This window comes from Chiloscyllium punctatum, chromosome 30 (genome assembly GCF_047496795.1).
Source record: "Chiloscyllium punctatum isolate Juve2018m chromosome 30, sChiPun1.3, whole genome shotgun sequence".
Lineage (NCBI taxonomy): Eukaryota > Metazoa > Chordata > Chondrichthyes > Orectolobiformes > Hemiscylliidae > Chiloscyllium > Chiloscyllium punctatum.
The window spans coordinates 13985899-14012036 of record NC_092768.1 but is presented as its reverse complement, the minus strand read 5'-3'; the positions used below and the strand labels follow the sequence as shown (position 1 = coordinate 14012036).

At 48.7% G+C, this 26138-nt stretch overlaps 1 gene segment (V, D, J or C); it reads right to left on the bottom strand.

The window, feature by feature from the left end:
- Window positions 1–4550: 4550 nt before the first annotated feature.
- On the bottom strand, window positions 4551–24244 carry LOC140455203 (Ig gamma-2A chain C region-like). The segment is given in 6 exon segments: window positions 4551–4828; window positions 13812–14130; window positions 16170–16490; window positions 18967–19284; window positions 21794–22171; window positions 24056–24244. Coding segments are annotated over 6 exon segments (1377 nt in total).
- Window positions 24245–26138: the final 1894 nt, after the last annotated feature.

Sequence of the window (26138 nt, the reverse complement as noted above, 5' to 3'; positions counted from 1 at the left end):
CCAAACCGTGGAATTCCCTCCCTACTCCCCTCTGCCTCTCCTGGCTTTTCTCCTTGACATTGCTCCCTTGAAACCTCAATGTTTGACCAAGGTTTTATACTCAGCATAATAATCCATTTGATAATGCTCCCATAAAATGCTTTGGGGCATTTTTACTCTTTCAATGGTGCTAGATGAATACAAGAGTATTCATTCATTTAAATGAATAGAGATCATTTAAAGTTAAACATCACACAACACCAGGGGGTTATAGTCCAACAGGTTCATTTGGAAGCACTAGCTCTGAGTGTTGCTCCTTCATCAAGGAGCTAGTGGGGCAGGATCATAAGACACAGAATTTATAGTAAAGGATCAAAGTGTCATTCAACTGATATGATGTATTGAACAAATCTAGATTGCTGTTAAGTCTTCAATCACTTAGGATGGGGATGAAGGTTTCTACTGGTTAATATGTAAATCCTAGAACTTCTTTCAAGGGACAGTCCCGAGATAACGGAAGGTTTTATAAAGAAAAGGTGATATCTCAGCTCAGACAATTAATTAAAGGTGTGATACAGATGATAAAAGTTGGGATACAGAGAGACTCTAACCTCACATCTTTAATGAATCATCTGAGATGAGATGTCACTTTTTTAAAATCAAACCTTCAGTTATCTCAGGACTGTGATGTGAAAGAAATTCTGGGATTTACATTTTAGTCGATGGAAACCCGCATCCCCATTCGAAGTGATTAAAGACTTATCAGCAATCCAGGTTTGTTCAAGACAGCCCATCAGTTGTATGACACTTTGATAGTTTACTCTAAATTCTGTTTCTTATGATCCTGCCCGACTAGCTACCTGACGAGGGAGCAGTGCTCCAAAAGTTCCTATTTTCAAATGAGCCTGTCGGACTATAACCTGGTGTTGTGTGGGTTTTTTAACTTTGTCCACCCCAGACCAAGACCTGCACCTCCACATGATCACAGTGACGGGAATTACAGTGTGCAATAGCGCCACCTGGGAGCAAAGGGTAGGACTTTCACTAACTTGCTCAAAAATCACTGAATATCCCTGGAAGGAAGCGTCTTGCGTTTAGACACAGCTTTTCAAAACTTTTTGTCTGTTTTTGTGTTCTTTTTCTCCCCCAAAACAGAGTTACCTCTCTTCTAAATGGCCAATAAATGTGGTAGATGCAGCTTATTGAAAACTCGTTTGAAGCTGGTTTGTCTACCAGCTGGATAGAACATAGAACAGAGAAAAGTACAGCACAGAACAGGCCTTTTGGCCCACAATGTTGTGCCGAGATTTAATCCTAATGTAAAATATAATAACAACCAACATACCCCTCAACTCACTGCTATCTATGTGTATGTTCAGTAGTCATTTAAATATCCCCAATGACTCTGCTTCCACCCCCACTGCTTATAACGCATTCCATGCATTCACAACTCTCTGCGTAAAGAACTTACCTCTGATGTCTCCTTTATACCTTCATCCTAATAACTTCAAACTATGACCCCCTCGTACCAGTCAATCCTACCCTGGGGAAATATCTCTGGCTATTGACTCTATCTATTCCTCTCATTATCTTGTATACCTCTATCAGGTCTCCTCTCTTCCTCCTTCTCTCCAGAGCTTATTCAACCTCTCTTCATAAGGCAAACCCTCCAGTCCAGGTAGCATCTTGGTAAACCTTCTTTGCACCCTCTCCAAAGCCTCTGTATCTTTCCTATAGTAGGGCGACCAGAACTGGACACAATATTCCAAGTGTGGCCTCACCAGGGTCTTCTAGAGCTGCAGCAAAGCCTCACGGCTCTTAAACTCTATTCCCCCTGTTGATGAAAGCCAAGACACCATATGCTTTCTTAACAACCCTATCCACCTGGGTGGCAACTATGAGGGATCTATGTACTTGCACACCAAGATCCCTCTGTTCCTCCACACTGCCAAGAATCCTGTCTTTAATCCTATATTCAGCATTCGAGTTTGACCTTCCAAAATGCATCACTTCGCATCTATCCAGGTTGAACTCCATTTGCCACTTCTCAGCCCAGCTCTGCAGCCTGCAGTAGCCCTCAATACTTTCGATGACACCTCCAACCTTTGTGTCATCTGCAAGTTTACTAACCCACCCCTCAACCTCCTCATCCAAATCATTTATAAAAACTACAAAGAGCAGGGGCCCAAGTACAGAGCCCTGCGGGACCCCACTCAACACTGTCTTCCAGGCAGAATACTTTCCATCTACAACACTCTCTGCCTTCTGTCAGCCAGCCAATTCTGAATCCAGATGGCCAAAACTCCCTGTATTCCATACTTCCTGACTTTATGAATGAGCCTACCATGGGGAACCCTATCAAATGCTTTGCTTGAAGTCCATATATACCACATCCACTGCTCAACCGTCGTCGACTAGTCTTGACACCTCCTCAAAGAACTCAATAAGATTTGTGAGGCATGACCTGCCTCTCACAAAGCCATACTGACTGCCTTTAATCACACTGTGCTTTGCCAAATAGTCATAAATCCTATCCCTCAGAATTCTTTCCAAAACTTTGCTGACCACAGATGTAAGACTGACTGGTCTGTAATTGCCAGGGATTTCCCTATTCCCCTTCTTGAAAAGAGGAACAACATTCGCCTCCTTCCAATCCTCCGGTACGACTCCCATGGAGAGTGAGGAGACAAATATCCTCACCAGCGGCTTAGCAACCTCCTTTCTCTCTTTCCAGAGCAGCCGAGGATAAATCTGATCTGGCCCTGGGGACTTATCAATCTTAATGTTTTCCAAAGTTTCCAGCACATCAACTTCATCAATCTTGATCTGTTCAAGACTGTATCCCAGCTCCTCAAAGTTCTCATTCACAACAAGGTCCCTTTCCTTAGTGAAAACCAAAGCAAAAAACTCATTTAGGGCTTCCCCTATCTGCACAGACTCCACGCACAAGTTCCCTACGCTATCCCTGATCGGCCCGACCTTCTCCCTGATCATTCTCTTATTCCTCACGTATGAGTAAAATGCCTTAGGGGGTCTCCCTAATCTTTCTCGCCAAGCCTTTTTCATGCCCCCCTCTTGGCTCTCCTCAGTCCATTTCTGAGCTCCTTTCAAACAAGTCTGTAATCCTCTCAAGCTGTGCCAGGTCCTTGCTTCCTTCACCTTATGTAAGTTGTCTTCTTCCTTTTGATGAGAAGCTCCTCTGTTCTTGTCATCCAAGGTTCCTTAATCTTACCCCTTCTTACCTGCCTCAGAGGAACAAATTTGTGCATCACTTGCAACAACTGCTCCTTAAATAGTCTCCACATGTCTGCTGTGCCCTTTCTGTGGAACAATTGCTCCCAGTCTGTACTTCCCAACTCCTGTCTGATAGCGTCATAATTTTCTTTTCCCCAGTTGAATATCTTCCCTCGGTCACTGCTCCTTTCCCTCTCCTAGGCTATGGTAAATGTGAGATAGCTGTGATCACTGTCACCAAAGTGTTCTCCCACCAAGAAACCTGACACCTGTCCTGGCTCATTGCTGAGCACCAAATCCAAAATGGCCTCTCCCCTCCTCGGCCTGTCTACATGCTGAGTAAGGAAACCCTCCTGAACACATCGAGCAAAATTGGCTCCACCCAAAGCATCTACACTTAGGAGGTTCCAGTCGATATTGGGAAAGTCGAAATCACCCATAACAACAACCCTGCTACTTTTGCATTTTCCCAGAATCTGCCCGCCTATGAGATCTTCAATCTCTCTATTGCTATTAGGTGGTCTGTAGAAAACCCCCAATGCGGTGGCTGTTCCTAACTCCCACCCATACTGACTCAGTAATCAAACCTTCCTCAACAACCTTCGTTTCTGTAGCTGTGATGTCCTCTCTGATTAGCAATGCTACAACCCCACCCTCCCACCTTCTTCCACCCTCCCTGATCTTTTTAAACATTCTAAAACCTGGAACATCAAGCAACCGTTCCTGCCCCAGTGATACCCACATCTCCAATACGGCCACAACATCCTTGTCCCAAGTACTGATCCATGCTCTAAGTTCGTCACTCTTATTTCAGACACTCCTTGCATTAAAGCAGACACACTCTTTGTTTCATCGCGTGAGAAACCTTCCTTTTAGATTCAATATATCCTGTCACTGTCATGTCTGCAACTGAACCCCTCTCAGATATGTGGCTCTGAATCCCATTCCCCTGCCAAATTAGTTTAAACCCTCCCGAACCACATGAGCAAATCTCCCGCCCAGGACATTTGTACCCCTCCAGTTCAGGTGCAAACTGTCCTTCATGTACAGGTCCCATCTCTCACCCCGTTAAAAACCTCCCCAGAAGTCCTTCGCTCCTCCCTTGCACCTCTCGGCAAATGGAGGCCCCAACGCCTGAAGTGAGTCTTTTAAACAGTTGTACTTTTAAACGGATAGTTCAGTCCTTGTAGATAAAGATGTACGGAGCATCCACAAGCTCACCACTGCCCAGGCTCCTCCTAACTGCTGATGGCTAGGCCTCACCCTGGGCCCTGGCTCTTGAGTATATTCATCCCTTAAAGCCACATTATTACTTTGAACAAACAATTAAGCCAAGGTAATTATTTTTATTATTTAATGCTTGCAACAGCTCTAAGGTGAATTCACAATCCTTCGAGATCAGTTATTCATTACCTAAGATTGTTTGTTTTATTTAACATTCAGTTAAAGGGGAAAATATTCTTTTTTTTACTATTAATAGTTTCAAATCACCATGAGTGGGTAAGAGAATGAACTAGCTCTCACTCCGTCTGATGAGGAATGTCACTTCAGTGTTTCGTTGGTGAGGGCATTTGAAGATCTCAGATGATTGGATCAATCCTCTTAGGAACGTCAACTGAAAGAGAAAGATTATTTCAAGAGCAGCTTCATGATGGGCACAATTTCTAATGAAGAGCCTTCCTGCAGCAGGTTATGAGCTGAACTTGTCACAGGTTGAAGGATGATCCTGGCCAGTAGGCCCCAGCGATGGGATAGCTCACTGGGTCACTGACCAACCAGCTCCTCTCAGGCTGAGAGGGGAGTGAGGGCAATTAACTCGCCCTATCAGATTCCCCCACCCTCACCGACACTGCAGATCTGAGTGACCAGAAGTGGCTGCCCTATCAGAGGCTGTCAGGAACCTTCGGATCTAGAAGTCCAAGTTTGAGGACTACAAACGAGTGGTCGGGGTGTGGGGTGGTGGTGGAGTGGGGGTGGTGGGTGGGTGGTGGGTGGTGGAGCGAGTTGAATCCAACAGGGGAAGGATTTTATTTCTTCTTCTTGGGAGAGGTGGGCAGAGGCAGTGACAGAGGGGTGGCTTTCAGACCTCAGCTGCCCCACGCTCATGCTGATTGGGTCACCATGGTTACAACCAGTCAGGAAAGTAGTCACTTCTCTTGCCTGTTGTGAAAGGGGTCAAGGGAGGGAGTTGGAGGGGGGGGGATGCAGGAGGGTAGGGGGCAAGCTGAGGCTATTAGTTGGTCACTAATTGATTGTTTAAGAGCCTTAATTACTGTCTGGTTGAGACTGTTGCCCTTTGACCTTTTTTTTCCCAGGATTTTGAGTCAGAGGGGACAGGAAGGCGGGGACGGCATCTCTCCGGGGGCAATCCTGCCCTTTTCCTTATCTCCTTTCTCACCACCTCCAGGATGGACAAAATGTTTCTGAATTACTATTTGAAAAAAAAATGCGTGGGATCCTCAGCTCTAACAGCAAGGCAGAGGGTGTGGTCTGTATTCAGTGGTCAGGAGGGACAGACAGCGATTTAACTTAAAAAGGACACTACAGCCCACCCCACCTCCACCGCCAGACACTGTCATGTTCAATGCTGGGGCCTTGCTGATTTTTCTGAATCCTGCTGAAAACAGAGACATCTTCCATCTTCTGGATTAGTGATGCTGGAAAAGCACAGCAGTTCAGGCAGCATCCAAGGAACAGTAAAATCGATGTTTCGGGCTAAAGCCCTTCATCAGGAATATGTTTTCCGTCATCTGTTTATCAGGACATGTGCAAGAATGTCAAATTTCACAACCATTTCTACACAGGGGTGGGGTGGGGCAAGAGAAACATGGCCTGTTCAGTGAGCAAGCCAACTCTGACTGGCTGAGGTCTTACCATGGAGAACGATTTGCTCCCCATGCTCTCACTAATTCAGTGTACTTGAATGTATACATTTAGCATGCAGAGGATAAGGCAGTGTGAAAGAGTGTGTGTTCCTTGCAGCACAGGCATAAATGCATCATGTTGCAAAGGTGTTGACGTATGTAGCTAGTTTCAGCTGCAGACAGAGAGTTGAGAGGTTGGTGCCAGCGGTTCTGAGAAGCGCAACTGGCTGGGGAGATTTGGAAGGTCCATTGCAGCCATATGACACAGAAAGAGGCCTTTTTTGGTCTAGATCCCTCCATACCTTTTCCTATCCATGTATCTGTACAAACTGTGGAGATCTGGGAGCAACAGCTAGTCCAAATCCAAGACCTCACTTCCAAATCACTTTCTGAGGATCTCGGAGATCCAATTGATGAGAGTGAAGTTTTTAAATTGTGGATTGGCAGTGAGGCAGCCATTTCCCAACTGTAACTCCCCGATTCCCAACACTCCACTCTCTCAAAGTCTTTGCACCTAGGCCAAATGCTGTTTTGTTTTGGGTTTCAATTTTTGTCCACCAGAGAGATCAAATCAGAAAATTAGCATCAAAACTTTATAAATCATCAATTGATTGACATCAGGGAGTTCTTATCTAATTCTGGGCAGCAAACGGTCCAAACATGTCAAGAGGAGATTTATTTGACCAGAGCAGCCACAGCGGTGAGGGAACAAAACCGAAATAATTGGAGAAACTCAGCAGCTCTGGCAGCCTCTGAGCAGAGAGAAACAGAGTTAATGTTTCAGGTCCAGTGACCGTTTTACAGAACAAAGTGAGGGACTTCAGTTTAGAGGGGGAAATGGAGGATGAGGGTACTCACCCTACACCAGGATGAAACAATCGGAGGAAGAAGATTCGATAGAGATTTTTTGATTCTTTCATGGAATGTGATTGTACCAAGTTGGATCAGCATTTATTGGCCCCATCCCTAGTTGCCCTGTGGGAAACTGGCGGTCAGACTGTCTGCTTGAATCACTGCATTCAGTGTGCAGGAGGGTGGACCCACAATGCCCTGAGGGAAGGAATTCTGGGATTTGGACTCAGTTACAGTGAATGAATGTCGATATATTTCCGGGTCAGGATGGTGAGTGGAGTGAGGGTGAGAGCGGGAGTGAGTGTGAGGGTGACAGAGGGAGTCAGGGTGACAGAAGAGAGTGTGAGGTTGAGCAATATATGACTGTGAGTGTGAGAGAGATATGGGGGTGAGGGGGAGTGAGGATGAGGAGGTGGACTCTGTGAGGGGGGAACGAGTGTTTGAAGATGAGGAATGTGTGAGGGGGTGTTTAACAGGATGAGCTTAAGGAATGTGTAAGGGAGGCATTAGTGCGGGTGAGGTTAAGGAGTATCTAATGGGTTAGTGTGGGTGAGGGTGTGGAGAGTGTAAGGGGCAGTGAGGGTGTGGGTGTGGAGAGTGTAAGGGGGTAGTGAGGGTGAAGGTGTGGAGTGTGTAAGGGGCAGTGACGGTGAGGGTGTGGTATGTGTAAGGTAGTGAGGGTGAGGGTGTGGAGTGTGTAAGGGGGTAGTGAGGGTGTGGACTGTGTAAGGGGGTAGTGAAAGTGTGCGTGTGGAGTGTGTAAGGGGGTAGTGAGGGTGAAGGTTTGGAGTGTGTAAGGGGGTAGTGAGGATGAGGGTGTGGAGTGTGTAAGGGGGTAGTGAAGGTAAAGGTGTGGAGTGTGTAAGGGGGTAGTGAAAGTGTGCGTGTGGAGTGTGTAAGGGGGTAGTGAGGGTGAAGGTTTGGAGCGTGTAAGGGGGTCGTGAGGGTGTGGAGTGTAGAAGAGGGAAGTGAGGGTGAGGGTGTGGAGTGTGTAAGGGGTAGTGAGGGTGAGGGTGTGGAGTGTGTAAGGGGGTAGTGAGGGTGTGGGTGTGGAGTGTGTAATGGGGTAGTGAGGGTGAGGGTGTGGAGTGTGTAAGGGGGTAGTGAGGGTGTGGGTGTGGTGTGTGTAAGTTGGTAGTGAGGGTGAGGGTGTGGAGTGTGAAAGGGGTTAGTGAGGGTGTGGAGTGTGTAAGGGGGTAGTGAGGGTGTGGGTGTGGAGTGTGTAAGGGGTTAGTGAGGGTAAAGGTGTGGAGTGTGTAAGGGGGTAGTGAGGGAGAGGATGTGGTTTGTGTAAGGGATAGTGAGGGTGAGGGTGTGGAGTGTGTAAGGGGGTAGTGAGGGTGTGGGTATTTTGTGGGTATGGTGTGTGTAATGGGCAGTGAGGGTGTAGTATGTGTAATGTAGTGAGGGTGTGGGTGTGGAGTGTGTAAGGGGGTAGTGAGGGTGAAGGTGTGGAGTGTGTAAGGGGTTAGTGAGGGTGAGGGTGTGGTGTATGTAAGGGGGTAGTGAGGGTGAGGGTGTGGAGTGTGTAAGCGGGTAGTGAGTGTGAGGGTGTGGAGTGTGTAAGGGAGTAGTGAGGGTGAGGGTGTGGAGTGTGTAAGGGGGTAGTGAGGGTGAGGGTGTGGAGTGTTCAAGGGGCAGTGAGGGTGAGGGTGTGGAGTGTGTAAGGGGGTAGTGAGGGTGTGGGTGTGATGTGTGTAAAGAGGTAGTGAGGGTGAGGGTGTGGAGTGTGTAAGGGGGTAGTGAGGGTTTGGGTGTGGAGTGTGTAAGGGGGTAGTGACGATGAAGGTGTGGAGTGTGTAAGGGGGTAGTGAGGGTGTGGGTAAGGAGTGTGTAAGGGGGTAGTGAAGGTGTGGTATGTGTAAGGTAGTGAGGGTGTGGGTGTGGTGTGTGGGAGGGGGTAGTGAGGGTGTGGGTGTGGTGTCGGTAAGGGGGCGGTGAGGGTGTGGAGTGTGTAAAGGAGTAGTGAGGGTTTGGGTGTTGAGTGTTAAGGGGGTAGTGAGGATGAAGGTGTGGAATGTGTAAGGGGGTAGTGAGGGTGAGGGTGTGGTGTGTGTAAGGGGGTAGTGAGTGTGAGGGTGTGGTGTGTGTAAGGGTGTGGTGAGGGTGAGGGTAAGGAGTGTGTAAGGGGCAGTGAGGGTGAGGGGTTGGAGTATGTAAGAGGGTAGTGAGGGTGTGGGTGTGGAGTGTGTAAGTGGGTAGTGAGGGTGAGTGTGTGATGTGTGTAGGGGGTGGTGAGGGTGTGGGAGTGGAGTGTGTTAGGGGGGTCATGAGGGTGTGGAGTGTGTAAGGGGGTAGTGAGGGTTTGGGTGTGGAGTGTGTAAGGGGGTAGTGAGGGTGAGGGTGTGGTGTGTGTAAGGGTGTGGTGTTGGTGTGGAGTGTGCAAGGGAGTAGTGAGCATTTGGGTGTGGAGTGTGTAAGGGGGTAGTGAGGGTGTGGGTGTGGAGTCTGTAAGGGAGTAGTGAGGGTGAGGGTGAGGAGTGTGTAAGAGGGTCATGAGGTTGAGGGTATGGCGTGTGTAAGGGGGTAGTGAGGGTGAGGGTGTGGTGTGTGTAAGGGGGTAGTGAGGGTGAGGGTGTGGTGTGTGTAAGGGGGTAGTGAAGGTGAGGGTGTGGTGTGTGTAAGGGGGTAGTGAAGGTGAGGGTGTGGTGTGTGTAAGGGGGTAGTGAGGGTGAGGGTGTGGTGTGTGTAAGGGGGTAGTGAGGGGAGGGTGTGGTGTGTGTAGGGGGTAGTGATGGTGTGGGTGTGGTGTGTGTAAGGGGGTAGTGAGGGGGAGGGTGTGGTGTGTGTAAGGGTGTGGTGTTGGTGTGGAGTGTGCAAGGGAGTAGTGAGCATTTGGGTGTGGAGTGTGTAAGGGAGTAGTGAGGGTGAAGGTGTGGAGTGTGTAAGGGAGTAGTGAGGGTGAGGGTATGGTGTGTGTAAGAGTGTGGTGAGGGTGTGGGTAAGGAGTGTGTAAGGGGCAGTGAGGGTGAGAGTGTGGTATGTGTAAGGGGGTAGTGAGGGTGAGGGTGTGGAGTGTGTAAGGGGCAGTGAGGGTGAGGGTGCGGTATGTGTAAGGGGGTAGTGAGGGTGAGGGTGTGGTCTGTGTAAGGGAGTAGTGAGGGTGAAGGTGTGGAGTGTGGGTGAAGGTGTGGAGTGTGTAAGGGGGTACTGAGGGTTAGGGAGTGGAATGTGTAAGGGGGTAGTGAGGGTGAGGGTGTGGTGTGTGTAAGGGGGTAGTGAGGGTGAGGGTGTGGTCTGTGTAAGGGAGTAGTGAGGGTGAGGGTGTGGAGTGTGTAACAGGGTCGTGAGGGTGAGGGTGTGGTGTTTGTAGGGGTAGTGATTGTGTGGGTGTGGATTGTGTAAGGGGGCGTCAGTGAGGGTGAGTTTAAGGAGTGTTTAAGGGGGGCGTTAGTGCGGGTGTTGTTAAGGAGTGTCTAGTGTGTTAGTGTTGCTGAGGGACGGTGTAGTGAGTGTGTGGGTATATTGTGGGTATGGTTTGTGTAAGGGGGTAGTGAGGGTGAGGGTAAGGAGTGTGTAAGGGGATAGTGAGGGAGTGGGTGTGGAGTGTGTAAGGAGTTCATGAGGCTGTGGGTGTGGTATGTGTAAGGGGGTAGTGAGGGTGAGAAAGTGGTGTGTTTAGGGGGAATTGAGGGGGTGGGTGTGGAGTGTGTAAGGGGCTGTGAGGGTGAGGGTGGGGTATGTGTAAGGTAGTGAGGGTGAGGCTGTGGAGAGTGTAAGGGGTAGTGAGGGTGTTGTTGTGGAGTGTGTAAGGGGGTAGTGAGGGTGAGGATGTGGAGTGTGTAAGGGGGTAGTGAGGGTGAGGATGTGGATTGTGTCAGGGGGGCGTTAGTGCGGGTGTTGTTAAGGAGTGTCTAGTGTGTTAGTGTTGCTGAGGGACGGTGTAGTGAGTGTGTGGGTATATTGTGGGTATGGTGTGTGTAAGGGGGTAGTGAGTGTGAGGGTGTGGAGTGTGTAAGGTAGTGAGGGTGAGGGTGTAGAGTGTGTAAGGGGGTAGTGAGGGTGAGGGTGTGGAGTGTGTAAGGGGGTAGTGAGGGTGAATGTTTGGAGTGTGTAAGGGGGTAGTGAGGGTGAGGGTGTGGTCCATGTAAGGGGTTAGTGAGGGTGTGGGTGTGGAGTGTGTAAGGGAGTAGTGAGGGTGTGGGTGTGGAGTGTGTAAGGGGGTAGTGAGGGTGAGGGTGTGGTCTGTGTAAGGGGTTAGTGAGGGTGTGGGTGTGGAGTGTTTAAGGGGGTAGTGAGGGTGAGGGAGTGGTGTGTGCAGCGGTGTAGTGAGTGTGAGGGTAAGGTGTGTGTAAGGGGGTAGTGAGGGTGAGGCTGTGGTGTGTGTATGGTGGTAGTGAGGGTGAGGGTGTGGAGTGTGTAACGAGGTAGTGAGTGTGAGGGTGTGGATTGTGTCAGGGGGGCGTTAGTGTGGGTGAGGTTAGGGAGTGTCTAGTGGGTTAGTGTTGGTGAGGGACGGTGTAGTGAGTGTGTGGGTATATTGTGGGTATGGTGTGTGTAAGGGGGTAGTGAGGGTGAGGGTGTGGAGTGTGTAAGGTACTGAGGGTGAGGGTGTGGAGTGTGTAAGGGGGTAGTGAGGGTGAGGGTGTGGTGTGTGTAAGGGTGTATTGAGGGTGTGAGTGCGGTGTGTGTAAGGGGGTATTGAGGGTGTGAGTGTGGTGTGTGTAAGGAGGTATTGAGGGTGAGGGTGTGGAGTGTGTAAGGGGTTCATGAGGGTGAGGGTGTGGCCTGTATAAGGGGGTAGTCGGGGTGTGGGTGTGGAGTGTGTAAGTGGGTAGTGAGGGTTAAGGTGTGGAGTGTGAAAGGGTGTAGTGAGGGTGAGGGTGTGGTGTGTGTAAGGATGTAGTGAGGGTGTGAGTGTGATGTGTGGAAGGGGGCAGTGAGGGTGATGGTGTGGAGTGTGTAACGGGTTTATGAGGGTGAGGGTGTGGACTATGTAAGGGGGTAGTGAGGGTGAGGGTGTCGTGTGTGTAACGGGGTAGTGAGGGTGAGAGTGTGGAGTGTTGAAGGGGGTCCTGAGGGTGAGGGTGTGGACTGAGTAAGGGGGTAGTGTGTGTCGAGGTTAGTGAGGGTGTGGGTGTGGTGTGTGTAAGAGGGTAGTGAGGGTGAGGGTGTGGTGTGTGTAAGGGGTTAGTGAGGGTGTGGAGAGTGTAAGGGGGTAGTGAGGGTGAGGCTGTGGAGTGTGTAGGGGTTTGTGAGGGTGTGGAATCTGTAGGGGTGTAGTGAGGGCGTGGGTGTGGGTGTGTGTGTGGAGTGTGTAAGGGGGTAGTGAGTGTGAGGTTGTGGAGTGTGTAAGGGGGTAGTGAGGGTGAGGGTGTGGAGTGTGTAAGGGGGTAGTGAGGGTGAGGTTGTGGAGTGTGTAAGGGGGTAGTGAGGGTGAGGGTGTGGAGTGTGTAAGCGGGTAGTGAGTGTGAGGGTGTGGTGTATGTAAGGGGGTAGTGAGGGTGAGGGTGTGGAGTGTGTCGTGGGTTAGTGTGTCTGTGGGTGTGGAGTGTGTAAAGGGTTAGTGAGTCTGTGGGTGTGGAGTGAGTAAGCAGGTCGTGAGGGTGAAGGTGTGGAGTGTTTGAGGGGGTCATGAGTGTGTGGGTGTGTGTAAGGGGGTAGTGAGGGTGAGGGTGTGGAGTGTGTACGGGGTTAGTGAAGGTGAGGGTGTGGTGTATGTAAGGGGGTAGTGAGGATGAAGGTGTGGAGTGTTTAAGGGGGTAGTGAAGGTGTGGGTGTTGTGTGGATAAGGGGGTAGTGAAAGTGAGGGTGTGGTGTGTGTAAGGGGGTAGTGAGGATGAAGGTGTGGAGTGTTTAAGGGGGTAGTGAAGGTGTGGGTGTTGTGTGGATAAGGGGGTAGTGAAAGTGAGGGTGTGGTGTATGTGAGGGTGAGGGTGTTAACTGTGAAAAGGGTAGTGACGGTGAGGGTGTGGAGTGTGTAAGGGGGTAGTGAGGGTGAGGGTGTGGAGTGTGTACGGGGTTAGTGAAGGTGAGGGTGTGGTGTATGTAAGGGGGTAGTGAGGATGAAGGTGTGGAGTGTTTAAGGGGGTAGTGAAGGTGAGGGTGTTGTGTGGATAAGGGGGAAGTGAAAGTGAGGGTGTGGTGTATGTGAGGGTGAGGGTGTTAACTGTGAAAAGGGTAGTGACGGTGAGGGTGTGGAGTGTGTAAGGGGGTAGTGAGGGTGTGGGTGTGGAATGTGTATGGGGGGTAGTCACGGTGTGGAATGTGTCAAGTGTGTAGTGAAGTAGTGGTTACCATTATGGGTTAAGCGTGGTAGAGGTTACCATTACGGGGTAGCCAGGTGGAGGTTACCATTATGGGATAGCGAGGTAGACGTTACCATTATGGGGTGGTCAGGTGGAGGTTACCATTATGGGGTAGTGAAGTAGAGGTTACCATTATGGGGTAGTGAAGTCGAGGTTACCATTATGGGGTAGCAAGGTGGAGGTTACCATTATGGGATAGCGAGGTAGACGTTACCATTATGGGGTAGCGAGGTGGAGGTTACCATTATGGGGTGGTGAGATGGAGGTTACCATTATGGGGTAGCAAGGTGGAGGTTACCATTATGGGGTAGCGAGGTAGAGGTTACCATTATGGGGTAGCGAGGTGGAGGTTACCATTATGGGGTGGTGAGGTGGAGGTTACCATTATGGGGTAGCGAGGTGGAGGTTACCATTATGGGGTAGCGAGGTAGAGGTTACCATTATGGGTTAGCAAGGGGGAGGTTACTATTATGGGGTAGTGATGTCGAGGTTACCATTATGGGGTAGTGACGTTGAGGTTACCATTACCCCTCTGATGGGGTACCGCTGATCCCCCTTCCCAGCGAGGTATGAAATACTGACCATACCCCAAGCTTGACACAGTTTGCATGTCCCATCACGTTGAGGCATTTACCTTATCTGGAACCGTTTCTTTAACGGGCTGGTGAGAGACTCATGTCTGACCTCACACATGTACGTCTGAGTGCGGTCCACATCCACCAAGGCAATGGTCATCTGACTGACTGTACTGTAGGTGCCACTCACATCCCTCACTACTGGGAAGTTGGTCACACTGCCCGGAACTTGCAAACCCCTCTCCGTTCTCCAGTTCACGTAGATTCCAGCGGGATAGAACCCTGATATAAAACACGCCAATGTCACAGTATGTGGCCGCCGGGAGTCACTGGTCTGAACCTTGATGGGAGTTATCGTCGGTTGGAGGAAAATAAATTCTGTTACAGGCAGAGATAAAATATTTCAATCAACAGACATTTTCCCTCAAGGTCACCACAGCCATTAACTCTACCTGAGCATTTTTACTGACCCACTGGACCTGGTTGTGTTCACAAAAGTACAATCAGCCAGAGACATGTTTCCCTCATTGAGTGGACAGAACAGGATCGCTCTGGCTGCCTGTCACATACCCAACAGTTACAGGACGTGAGTGCACAAATATCTAGCGGAACATGTAACAGGCGGTCAGTGCCTGAGAATGAAAGCAGATGTGTAACGTGATCAGTGCCTGACTATGCGAGGGATTATGTCACAGGCAGGTAATGCCTGAATATGAGCGGAGTTTTTAACTGGTGGTCAATGTACAAAATGTAGGTAATTTTTCTCAATTGTCTGAGATGTAATTCAATCTGATTGTTCGAACCAAATCAGTTGAACTAGCAGTAATTTCACACGATCTAAAACAGCTCTTGGTTTATATTATTTATATGTTATATATTTGGTAACTTAAACTTGCTCACACACCATCTCTCTGATACCTGTGCACCGACCACCTGTTCTCTGTTACCTTGATACCTTTGCATTTATTCCAAGTTCTATCCTAATATCTGTAAATGTATTATCTGATCTTCACCAAAACCCCCGATACTTATGCATTTACCACCTGTTCTCCATTATCCTGATACCTGTACATTTAATACCTGTTCACCATTATCTTGATACCTGTACATTTACCGTCTTTTCTACTTTATCCAGATACCTGTACATTTAATACCTGTTCACCATTATCTTGATACCTGTACGTTTCCCGCCTTTTCTACTTTATCCTGATACCTGTACATTTAATACCTGTTCACCATTATCTTGATACCTGTACATTTACCGTCTTTTCTACTTTATCCAGATACCTGTACATTTAATACCTGTTCACCATTATCTTGATACCTGTACGTTTCCCGCCTTTTCTACTTTATCCAGATACCTGTACATTTAATACCTGTTCACCATTATCTTGATACCTGTACGTTTCCCGCCTTTTCTACTTTATCCTGATACCTGTACATTTAATACCTGTTCACCATTATCTTGATACCTGTACATTTACCGTCTTTTCTACTTTATCCTGATACCTGTACATTTAATACCTGTTCACCATTATCTTGATACCTGTACATTTACCGTCTTTTCTACTTTATCCAGATACCTGTACATTTAATACCTGTTCACCATTATCTTGATACCTGTACGTTTCCCGCCTTTTCTACTTTATCCTGATACCTGTACATTTAATACCTGTTCACCATTATCTTGATACCTGTACATTTACCGTCTTTTCTACTTTATCCAGATACCTGTACATTTAATACCTGTTCACCATTATCTTGATACCTGTACATTTCCCGCCTTTTCTACTTTATCCAGATACCTGTACATTTAATGCCTGTTTTCCATTATCCGGATACTTGTATATTTATGGCCTTATCATAGAATTCCTACAGTGTGGAAATAGGCCCTTCATCCCAACCAGTCCACACCACCCCTCCAAAGAGTAACCCACCCAGATCCATTCCCCCCGACCCTACATTTACCCCTGACTAATGCACCTAACCCTAAACATTATGGGCAATTTATCATGGCCAATCCACCTAACCTGCACATCTTTGGACCATGGGAGGAAAGCGGAGCACCCAGAGGAACCCACACGGACATGGGGAGAATGGGCAAACTCCTCACAGACAGTCGCCTGAGGCTGGAATTGAACCCGGGTCCCTGGGGCAGTGGTAACCACTGAGTCACTGTGACCCCCTGTTGTCCATTTCTTTGATATCTATGTCTGTTCTCCTCTCCCTGTGTTTCTATGCACTGATCATCTGTTATCCTTCCATCCCCCACCCGATTTGAGGTCGCTGCAGATGTATTCAGGAATCGAGTTGGAGAAGTATTGACTGAACGGCCTAATTGAGGATGATCATGTAGTTGGTTTGCAATGGACCAGTGAGGAGGTGAATAGAAAAATTGCCAAACAGAGCTGCCTTACCCCGGGTTTTATTGATGGTTTGGATGATGCTGTCTGGGACTGAGGCATGCTGAATCTCACACGAGAAAAGTGTACCCTGATTCCACATCTGCTCGGACGTGGTCAGCTCACTCTGGGAAGAGTAGGTGCCGTTTATATTGAGAACGGGCGGGTAGCTCTTGATGTTGTCGACCACCGGATTGCTGTTGATGAACCAGTGGAAAGAGATCTCCGCTGGGTAGAAGCCAGTTGCCAGGCAGACCAGGGTTGCCGTCTGCTTTGTGATGAGCTCCTGTAAGGTTGGTGACAGGAGATACAGCATCGGCTCCATGGGGTACCGCTCTGTAGAACAATCACAAGCGAGTCAGTCTCAGAGTAAAGTGGCAAATCAACAAGGCATTCTGGTAAGAAAGGCCAGTCTAGGAGACTCACACTGAGATCCAGTGGCGCCTAGCAACATGAGGTTACCATTACCACAGGGCCTGCAGCAATGGGCCAGCTGATATCACCTGATCCTCTGACATTGCACGGTCACGGTCATGCCATGGTAATGTTCCTACCTCTGAGCTAGGACACCCAAGTCCAAGTCCCAACTGCTCCAGGGCTATGTCATAACATTCCTGGACAGGTGGATTAAAAAGTATTGTTGACAGTTTAAATGATTCACTACCTTAACGTCTCAGTTTTAACCATTTAGGTGCTGTCTTTTAAGGGTATCCATTTGATTATTTTCCCATGATAGTGTCAAGTTGTTCCGGGAATTACTCCAGTACCTGAGATCCGTTCCCTTTCCCTGGATTGCCCTCTTTGCGAGGAAAGTAGTTTTTGAATGCATTCATGAGATACAACCATTGCTGGTAAGGGTGGCATTTGTTGTCCTGAGAAGGTGGAGGGGGTAATGAGCTGCCTTCTCGAATTTGTCGCAGTCCTTGGGATAGGAGTACACACACAGTGCTGTTTGGAAGGGAGTTTCCTGATTTTGACCCAGTGACACTGAAGGACTGGCGATATACTTCCAAGTCTGATTCCAGAACCGCTGTATGAAGGGAGACTGGATCTGTTAGGACTTTATTTCACTGGAGTTCAGAAGGCTGAGGAGTTATCTCGTTGAAAGTTCTAAAATTCCACCAGGACTAGACAGGGTAAATGCAGAAGGATGTTCCTAATGTCCAGGGGTCTGGACCAATGGGTCACACTTTAAAACCATGAGGCAAACCATTCCGGGCTGAAGTTAGGAGAAATGTCTCCACCCAGAGACTGGGGAGGCTGTGGAATTCTCTGCCTCCGAAAGCAGGTGAGGTAAAAAAGACTGAATGTTCTCAAGAAGGTCTGACTCTTTGTGGGATCAAAGAGTCAGAGAGTCATGGAGATGTGCAGCATTGGTCCAACCCATCCAAGCCAACCAGATATTCCATCCCAATGTAGTCCCACCTGCCAGCAGCCGGCTCATATCCCTCCAAACCCTTTGTATTCATATACCCATCCAGATGCCTTTTAAATGCTGTAAATGTACCAGCCTCCACCCACTTCCTCTCATAACTCGTTTCATACATGCATCACCCTCTGTGTAGAAAGGTTGCCCCTTAAGTTTCTTTTATATCTTTCCCCTCTCACCCTAAACCTATGCCCTCTAGTTCTGGACTCCCCCAACCCAGGGAGCAGACTTTGTCTATTTATTTATCCACACCCTTCATGATTTTATAAACCTCTATGACGTCACCCTTCAGCCTCCGATGCTCCAGGGAAAACAGGATCAGCCTATTCAACCTCTGCCGATAGCACAAATCCTCCAACCCTGGCAACATCCAAGCTAGCAGGAACAGGGTATTGAGTGGGATGATCAGCCATGCACGGCAGTTCGAAAGGCTGAATGGCTTTTTCCTGCTCCAATGGTTTGATGTTTCTGTTTGACTGGCTGAGATGGGAACATGCAGGAACACTGTTCCCATGGATTTGCTGCCCTCGTCCTTCGAGATTAGATTAGATTACTTACAGTGTGGAAACAGGCCCTTCAGCCCAACAAGTCCACACCGACCCTCCGAAGAGCAACCCACCCAGACCCATTCCCCTACATTTACCCTTCACCTAACACTACGGGCAATTTAGCATGGCCAATTCACCTCACCCGCACATTTTTGGACTGTGGGAGGAAACCAGAGCACCCGGAGGAAACCCACGCAGACACGGGGAGAATGTGCAAACTCTAGAGGTTGAGGTGGGAATTGAACCTGGATCTCTGGCACTGTGAGGCAGTGGTGCTAACCACTGTGCCACCGTGCCTCCCACAGTGTTCGTGGGTTTGGTGAGAGTTCCCTGGAGGAGCCTTAGTGAGTTGCTTGGGTGCATCTTGTGGATGGTACACACTGCTGTGGCTGAGCACCGATGGTTACATTCAGCCCTTCGAACTGCCGTGCCACTTTATATGATCATGGCTGATCATCCCACTCAATACCCTGTTCCTGCTAGCTTGGATATTGCCAGGGTTGGAGGATTTGTGCTATCGGCAGAGGTTGAATAGGCTGATCCTGTTTTCCCTGGATCAGTGGATGGGAAGGTGGTGCCAATCGAGTGGGCTGCTTTGTCCTGACACACTGGCTCTTGACAGGCCGATTCAATGTTTGCATTGTCCTGATACCCAGGTGTGGGATGAGGAAACCCTGTGATGTGGGAAATTGGATTGGGGAGAGGGTGGGTAATGGTGAAGTGTGGGCACTGGTGCTGTTTGGAATTGGGTGCTTGAAGTCAGTGAAATTGGAGTGAGTCAGTGCATCTGGAGAGAAATACATTTGCTAGAATCAGTAAAAAACATGGGACCTACCAGTATTACTTATGTGCTTGGTGATGGGTGAAGGCAGTGCCCCATGGGATACTTGGCAGCTGATAATCGATCCTTTGACCCACTGGGATGTATCGATCACCAGCTTACTGATGGCAGTGTAAGTGCCGTTGTCTCCTAACAGTGAAGCAGACTGCGAGATTCCCCTATGAACCTGGTCCCCATCGACACGCCAGGAGAAGGAGAGGTCATCTGGGTAAAAGTTTTCTCCCACGCAGAGCAGCGAGATGTTCTTTTGGAGAAAGATATCCTCAGGGTGTGGGTTTTGGAAATAAACCAATGGAGGAGATGCTGAGGGAGCTGAAATGGAAATGAATCTGTTACTTAGCGACTCAACACCGACCTGACATTGATATCAACAAGATTCACTGTGCCAGGCTCGGACACCTCTGCCATGTTCAAAGGTGGTAAGGCATTAGCCTGGTGGCCTAGAGAACCAAAGTGCAGCTTGGTATGGCACAGGAGACCTCATGGGATTGGGAGTGCTGTCACCCGGGCACAGCTGGAAGGATACAACAGTGAGAGATACTGATTCAGAGTGGGCACACTCCATTCATTCCTGGGACAAGGGAGGTAGACAATGAGGAAAGGACGGGACAGACTAGGTCTGTAACGTTGGAGTTGGAAGAATGAGAGGCGATCTTATTGAAGAGTTGGAGGTGAACTGGGAGAGGTGCCTATCTGGAGGAGTAGGGCTGGGGTAAACCAGAACCTGGGAGACACTTGAGGAATAAGGGTTCTCCCACCTCAGACAGAGCTGAGGAGAATTTCCTCTCTTGGCTGGTGCTGACTCTGTGGAATGCTCCTCCCCAGAGAGTAGCAGAGGCTGGGTCCTTGAATAGATTTGAGGCTGAGTGACTGTAAAATAGATCAGCGTGTCAGTGATTGGGGGGGTCGGGGGGAGGAACAGGGGTGCAGGGATAAGGGATTTGAGGTTCAGATGACAGCTGGATGGGCCATGTTCATACTGGTGAGTGTAGCAGGCTCAATGGGGCAGAATGGCCTGCTCCCACTCCCATGTCCTGTGTTTCTCATTGACGCAGTGGCTCAATGTTCCCGGATAATCAGAAGGCAGGGGATTAGCTCGTGGTTCTGGTCCTGAGCATTGCCCAGTGATCTAGCCTAAAAACCATTTAATGGTGGGTTGGTGAAAATGGCCAGGTCAGATTGGAATATCAGGCCCGTTTAAATAGGAACAGGAGTTGACATTTCACTAAACCCCTCCTGGGTCTTCTCACCGGTCAGAACACCACCCCACCCCCACCACCACCACCATCACCACCACCACCACCACCGTGTCAGCCAGTATCCCCACGAGTCCAGGAGAGCCAGAGGTGATGAAATTGCAACATACAAGATCCTGAGGGGCCTTGACCCTGGGTGGGTGTGGAAGGGATGTGTCCTCTTGTGAGAGAATGTAGAACTCGGGGTCAGAGTTTAACAATACGGGGGCGCCCATTTAAAACCGAGAGAGGAAAGGATTTTTCTCTCAGACCACTGTGGAGTTCAGGCAGTGGATACAAAATGTTTAAGTATCTTTAAGGCAGAGGAGATAAAGATTATCAGGGATTATGCAGGAATGTAGAGCTAAAGTCAAAATCAGATCAGCCAAAGTGTTTGTCTATCGATCAGGTCACTAGCTAACATACCACTGCAGTAAGGGGCTGATTTGGGAACAGCTCTGCAGCTAATGCAGGTAGGTTGAAAGTTTAAAGTGCACTTCCTGAGGGGTGTTCACACAAAGTTAGGCTGATTCACCCTCTGAAAGGTATTCTGAAACGTCACTGGGTACAGACATTCAGGACAGCAGGGGGAAGGGTTGTCTTTGTACAAGTGCAGAGCCAATTCGATGCAGAGCCAATTCGGTATTCCCTGGCCCTTGGTCTGTTTTGCAGCCAAACAGGAAAATAAAGTGTACTCAGTCAGAGGGCTGTGTGATCAACTCTGAGTTCAGCTTGGCATTAAAAAGGTGCTTGTTCTCATTGCTCAGTCCTTTGAGTATAGGAGTTGGGAAGTCATGTTGGACAGGACATTGGTGAGGCCTCTTCTGGAATACTGTATCCAGTTCTGGGTGTCCAGTTATAGGAAGGGTGTTATTAAGCTGGACAGGGTTCAGAAGAGATTTACCAGGATGTTGCTGGGTATGGAGGGCTTGAGTTATAAAGAAAGGCTGGATAGGCTGGGAGTTCTTTCACTGGAGCACAGGAGGTTGAGAGGTGACCTGATAGAAGTTTATGAAGTAATGAGAGATGAAGATAGAGTTCGTGGTAGTTGTCTTTTCCCTACGATGGGGGATTTCAAGATGAGAGGGTGCATTTTTAAGGTGAGAGGAGAGAGATTTAAAAAAAGACATAGGGACAAATTCTTTACACAGAGGGTGGTTTGTGTGTGGAATGAACTTCCTGAGGAAGTGGTGGATGCGGGAACAGTAACAATGTTTAAAAGATGTTTGGATAAGGACATGAATAGGAAAGGTTTGGAGGGATATGGGCCAGGACCAGGCAGGTGGGACTAGTTTAGTTTGGGATTATGATCAGCATGGACTGGTTGGATGTTGTATGACTGAATCTGAATGTTTCCATGCTGTATGACTGAATCTGAATGTTGGCCAGGCGAACCCTGTCCACAGGTAGGAAGGAGCCTAAAGGACCAGGCTGCAGCGATGGGATAGACAAGGTTTGAAGGCTGGCACCCTTGACCAGGCAATGCCACTTTCCACTCCCAACTTGACACTGCCCCAGTGGATTACATACTGAGGTTTTGTTAGACAGCAAGGTGTACAGAGAGACCAGGTCAAAAACTGACCTACCGGCTTTTACAGTGAGCGTGACTCCACATCCGCTCCAGTCTGTGCTGAATGGGAAGTAAGTGTTGGAGCTGCCACAGTAATATCTGGCTGAGTCCTCCTGTTGGAGGCCTTTTATTGTCAGTGAGAACTTCTGACTGGTCCAGTCTTTGGAGCCAATGAAGCGATCGCTTACCACAGACGGGTAAAGAGCAATGCTTGATCCTGGCGTCCAGTAAAGAATCCACGAGATCATGAGATCCCCCGGCTTGGCGGATCCCCAGATGAGGTAATAATTATCCACAGTCCTGGTGGTGAAACAATTCAACGTCACTGTTTCATTTTCCCAGCGACTCAGAGATATGGGCGAAATATAGAGAGTGTCATCAGCTGCCAAAGGACCTGCAAGGCAAAAAAAAACCACACTCATGAGTCAGCTCACTGTCAATCAGATTTAAAGTCATTCGCAAAAGTGTGAAAGAGATGCTGAATGGTTTGTTTTAATGCATTGAGTTACAGAAGGTGTTGTATTTATATACCGTGTGTTTCACAACCATCAGGTCTTATCCAAGAACTTGATAGCAATGGGCTTCTGGACTGAGCTATACCCTGTAGAAACTTCCCCTGAACATATCTTAGGAACCCATGGTCCTCTCTCCTTTATGCTGTCTACATTTGGATAATTCCATTTCATCTGTCATTTCCTTGCAGATTTCTCTATACCTTTCCCATTGTCGGTCCCCTGTAGAATACACCACGTAATGTTATGATGCAGTTATTGTCTCCTAGCTTTAACCAAATAGATTCTGTCCTTGATGCCTCAGGGATAACCCTCTATCCAACACTGTCATGTTCAGACTTACCTTCCTTTCTGCTTTCATCCTTTCCCATTTTTCCTGAACTCCTTATACCCAGGAATCTTTAACTCCCAGTCCTGCCTCTCTCTGATTCAGGTCTCCATTGTTGTCCCATCATCAGATTTCAATGGGACTAACTGTCCCTGTAACCTGGGGATCTTGTTTATCACACACTATTCATGCGCAGCACACTGAGTCTGGTGTATTCCCCTCCCTTCCACTGTGACCTCCATCTTGTACATGATCTTTACTAAAGGTAAAGATACTCCTTTAGTTTTACCTGTCTCTCTGTGTACATTTCACCTCTGACATTACCTTCTGATATGCCCAGCACTGTGGTGTTTGTTTAAGCCCTACCTGCGAAGCAAGCTGGCCCCACAAGGAGATCGATGCTGCTTCTCTCAGGAGCAAACTGTCAGGCCTGAGCTGACCCCAACAGCCAATTAAATCCTCCCTCCTGCATTTTCTGTCTGCACAGTCTTCCCACTGCTGCACGCACTGGTACCTTGGCACTGGGGAGTGTCCCACAGATTATTCCTTTTGAACTCCAATTTGTTCCTTTTTCCCCAGCTCCCTAGGCTCTGCCCTCACCCCGCTTTCTGGGTGGAATCGGGAAAGGTGTAGATGGACAAATTTGCAAGAAAATGACAGGACTAGAATAAGCAGAGGGAATAATGCACTTGAAGTATCCGAATATAGAGACTGGGATAATGCCAGCAGAAAGCTTCCTGAAGTGTATTCGGGAGAGTTTTCTGTAGAGTATGGGCTTCAGTCCACTGTGGACTGAGACTCTGCTGTGTCTGGTTCTGGTGAACAAGATGGAAGATGTGGAATGGAATTGCAGAATGGTTCCGGTGGTTACTCGGCCCAGTTTTTCCATGTGGGCCTTCCGCGACAAGAATGTAGCTTGGCCCATTCTCCCCAGCTTACCCCCAAACTACTGCAATTTTATTTTCTCTTTGGTTAATTGTCCAATTCTCTCTCGAAAGCTGACAGTATGACAAATGCCCCAGTCGTCCAGGCACCAACTACTGACTCTGAGTTTGAGCGAGGGTCAGAAATGAGATTCTAACCCCGGGCCACATCCGGAAGCGGGGTAGGGGGAGCTAATATCGTGCTGGAGCTCCTCCTCCCCCTCCCCCCACACTGTCTCTGCTCCCCATTCAGTGAGCCCCGTTATGTTTGTTGGTTGGGGGTTGGTTAGTGAGGATGTAGAGACAAAACCAGGGGATGACAGATAGGGTCACGTTCCCGTCTGTCTCCCATCACCATCCAGACCCACGCCAACCTGTGGTGAGAAGATCGAATTTGACCCATCGTCCCCTTAAGTCTCACGTGCCTTCAAGAGGGCCAAAGAGGAGGGGGAAGGGCGAAGGGAAGGGAGGAGAAAAGTCAAAGAGGCCGACGACCCCCACAGTTGGCAGCCTACCTGCATGGGCAGCGAATAAGAGCAGAAGCGACCACATTCTGTGAGCTCTGTGGCGGAGTCTTCGCAAATGGCAATTACAATTAGCCTTGGAGCTTAAGCTGTTCGAGGTGACAGAGAGGCATTTGGTTGCTCGACTGAAAGTAAGAGAGAGGCAACTGCTGAATATTGACCTGCCGTGTACCCCTCCCCAGCCTGATCCACTTATTGCAACAGGCTATTGTGCAGGTTAATCGTTCACTCATAAAGTCTGGTGTAAATAACTCCAACGGTATCTCATACTGAACATGGAAACTTTCCTCTTAAGCCCTACCTGGCCATTGAATTATTTTCATTTCCTGGGATTTGGAACAAGTGCGTTTGTTACATTTTCCGCTCGTTCTGAAGGATAAACATGTGGATCATGTGGAAAAACACTGCAAGTATTTTTGGGACATCGTTTTAATGCTGAATTGACGTATTAACTGGGTAAAATTTCACCAAGACTGGAACAAACTTAGAGCCTCTGGATGAGAGTTGAGCTATTCAGGACTGGGTTCAGGAGAGGGATGGAATTTTAAAGGCAGAAAGTTTAGAGGGGATTTGAGGAAATTTATTTTTCACACGGGGGGGGCGGATCTGGGAACCTGGAATGCAGTGTCTGTGAGGGTAGCGCAGGTGGGAAGCAGAGGTTACATGGATGAGCACTTGAAATGTCATAACATTCGAGGGTCAGGGCCAAGGCACAGACTTGAAGGACTGAAGGGCCTCTTCAGAACTGTATACTCTGAGGTTGTGACTCACGAGCCACTCAGTACACATTAGGTAAAAACATGGACTGCAGATGCTGGAAACCAGAGTCGAGATTAGAGTGGTGCTGAAAAAGCACAGCAGGTCAGGCAGCATCCGAGGAGCAGGAAAATCGACGTTTCGGGCAAAAGCCCTTCATCAGGAATAGAGGCAGGGCGCCTGCAGAGTGGAGAGATAAATAAGAGGGGAGTGGGGCTGGGGAGAAAGTAGCACAGAGTACAAGAGGTGAATGGCATGGGGATGGAGGTGGTAGGTCAGAGAGGAGGGTGGGGGAAGGAAGCAAAGAGTGCAATGGGTGAATGGGGGTGGAGATGAAGGTGATAGGTCAGAGAGGAGGGTGGAGTGGATAGGTGGAAAGGAAGATAGGCAGGTAGGGCAGGTCATGAGGACGGTGCTGAGCTGGAAGTTTGGAGCTGGGATAAGGTGGGGGAAGGGGGAATGAGGAAACTCTGCAGGCAGCCTGCCTGTATTCCTGATGAAGGGCTTTTGCTCGAAACTTCGATTTTCCTGCTCCTCGGATGCTGCCTGACCTGCTGTGCTTTTCCAGCATCACTCTAATCTAGACTCAGTACACATTGTTCCATGCCCGAATAGCTCAACCCTCAAACCCCTGTTCCCACAGCATGAAACTGGGCCTCTTGCTCAATGACATGACCTCTCTGCCACTATCGCTCCCACCAGCGCCTCTCATTTCTTTGGAGTACCTAAACATTCAATGGTGTTACCGTGGCCGAATCCCCCACTATCAACATCCTGGAGGTTACCATTGACCAGAAATAAGACGTATAACCATTGTGACAACAATAGCAGATCAGAGTAATGCAATGAGTAACTCATCTCCAATTTCCCAAAGCCTGCCCACATTCTACAAGGCACAAGTCAGGAGTGTGACAAAATGCTCTTCACTAGTCTGGATGGGTGCAGCTCCAACAACACTCAAGAAGCTTGGCACTATCCAGGACAAAGCAGCCCCCGTTTGATTGGCATCACGTCCACAAGCATCCACTCCTTCCACCACTGACATTCAGTAGCAGCAATGGGTACTATCTGCAAAATGTATTAATTAATCAAGGCTCCTTAAACAGCACCTTATAAACCTACACTTCCACCATCCAGAAGGACAAAGGCAGCAGATACCTGGAAACATCAATCCCTGCAAGTTCCCTTCTGAGCCCCTCACCATCCTGACCTGGAAATGTATCACTGATCCTTCACTGTCAAAACCCTTAAACCTCCTCCAAACCCCTGCAGCCCCTACAATCCAAGCCTCCAGTAGCTCAAGAATACAGCTCACCGC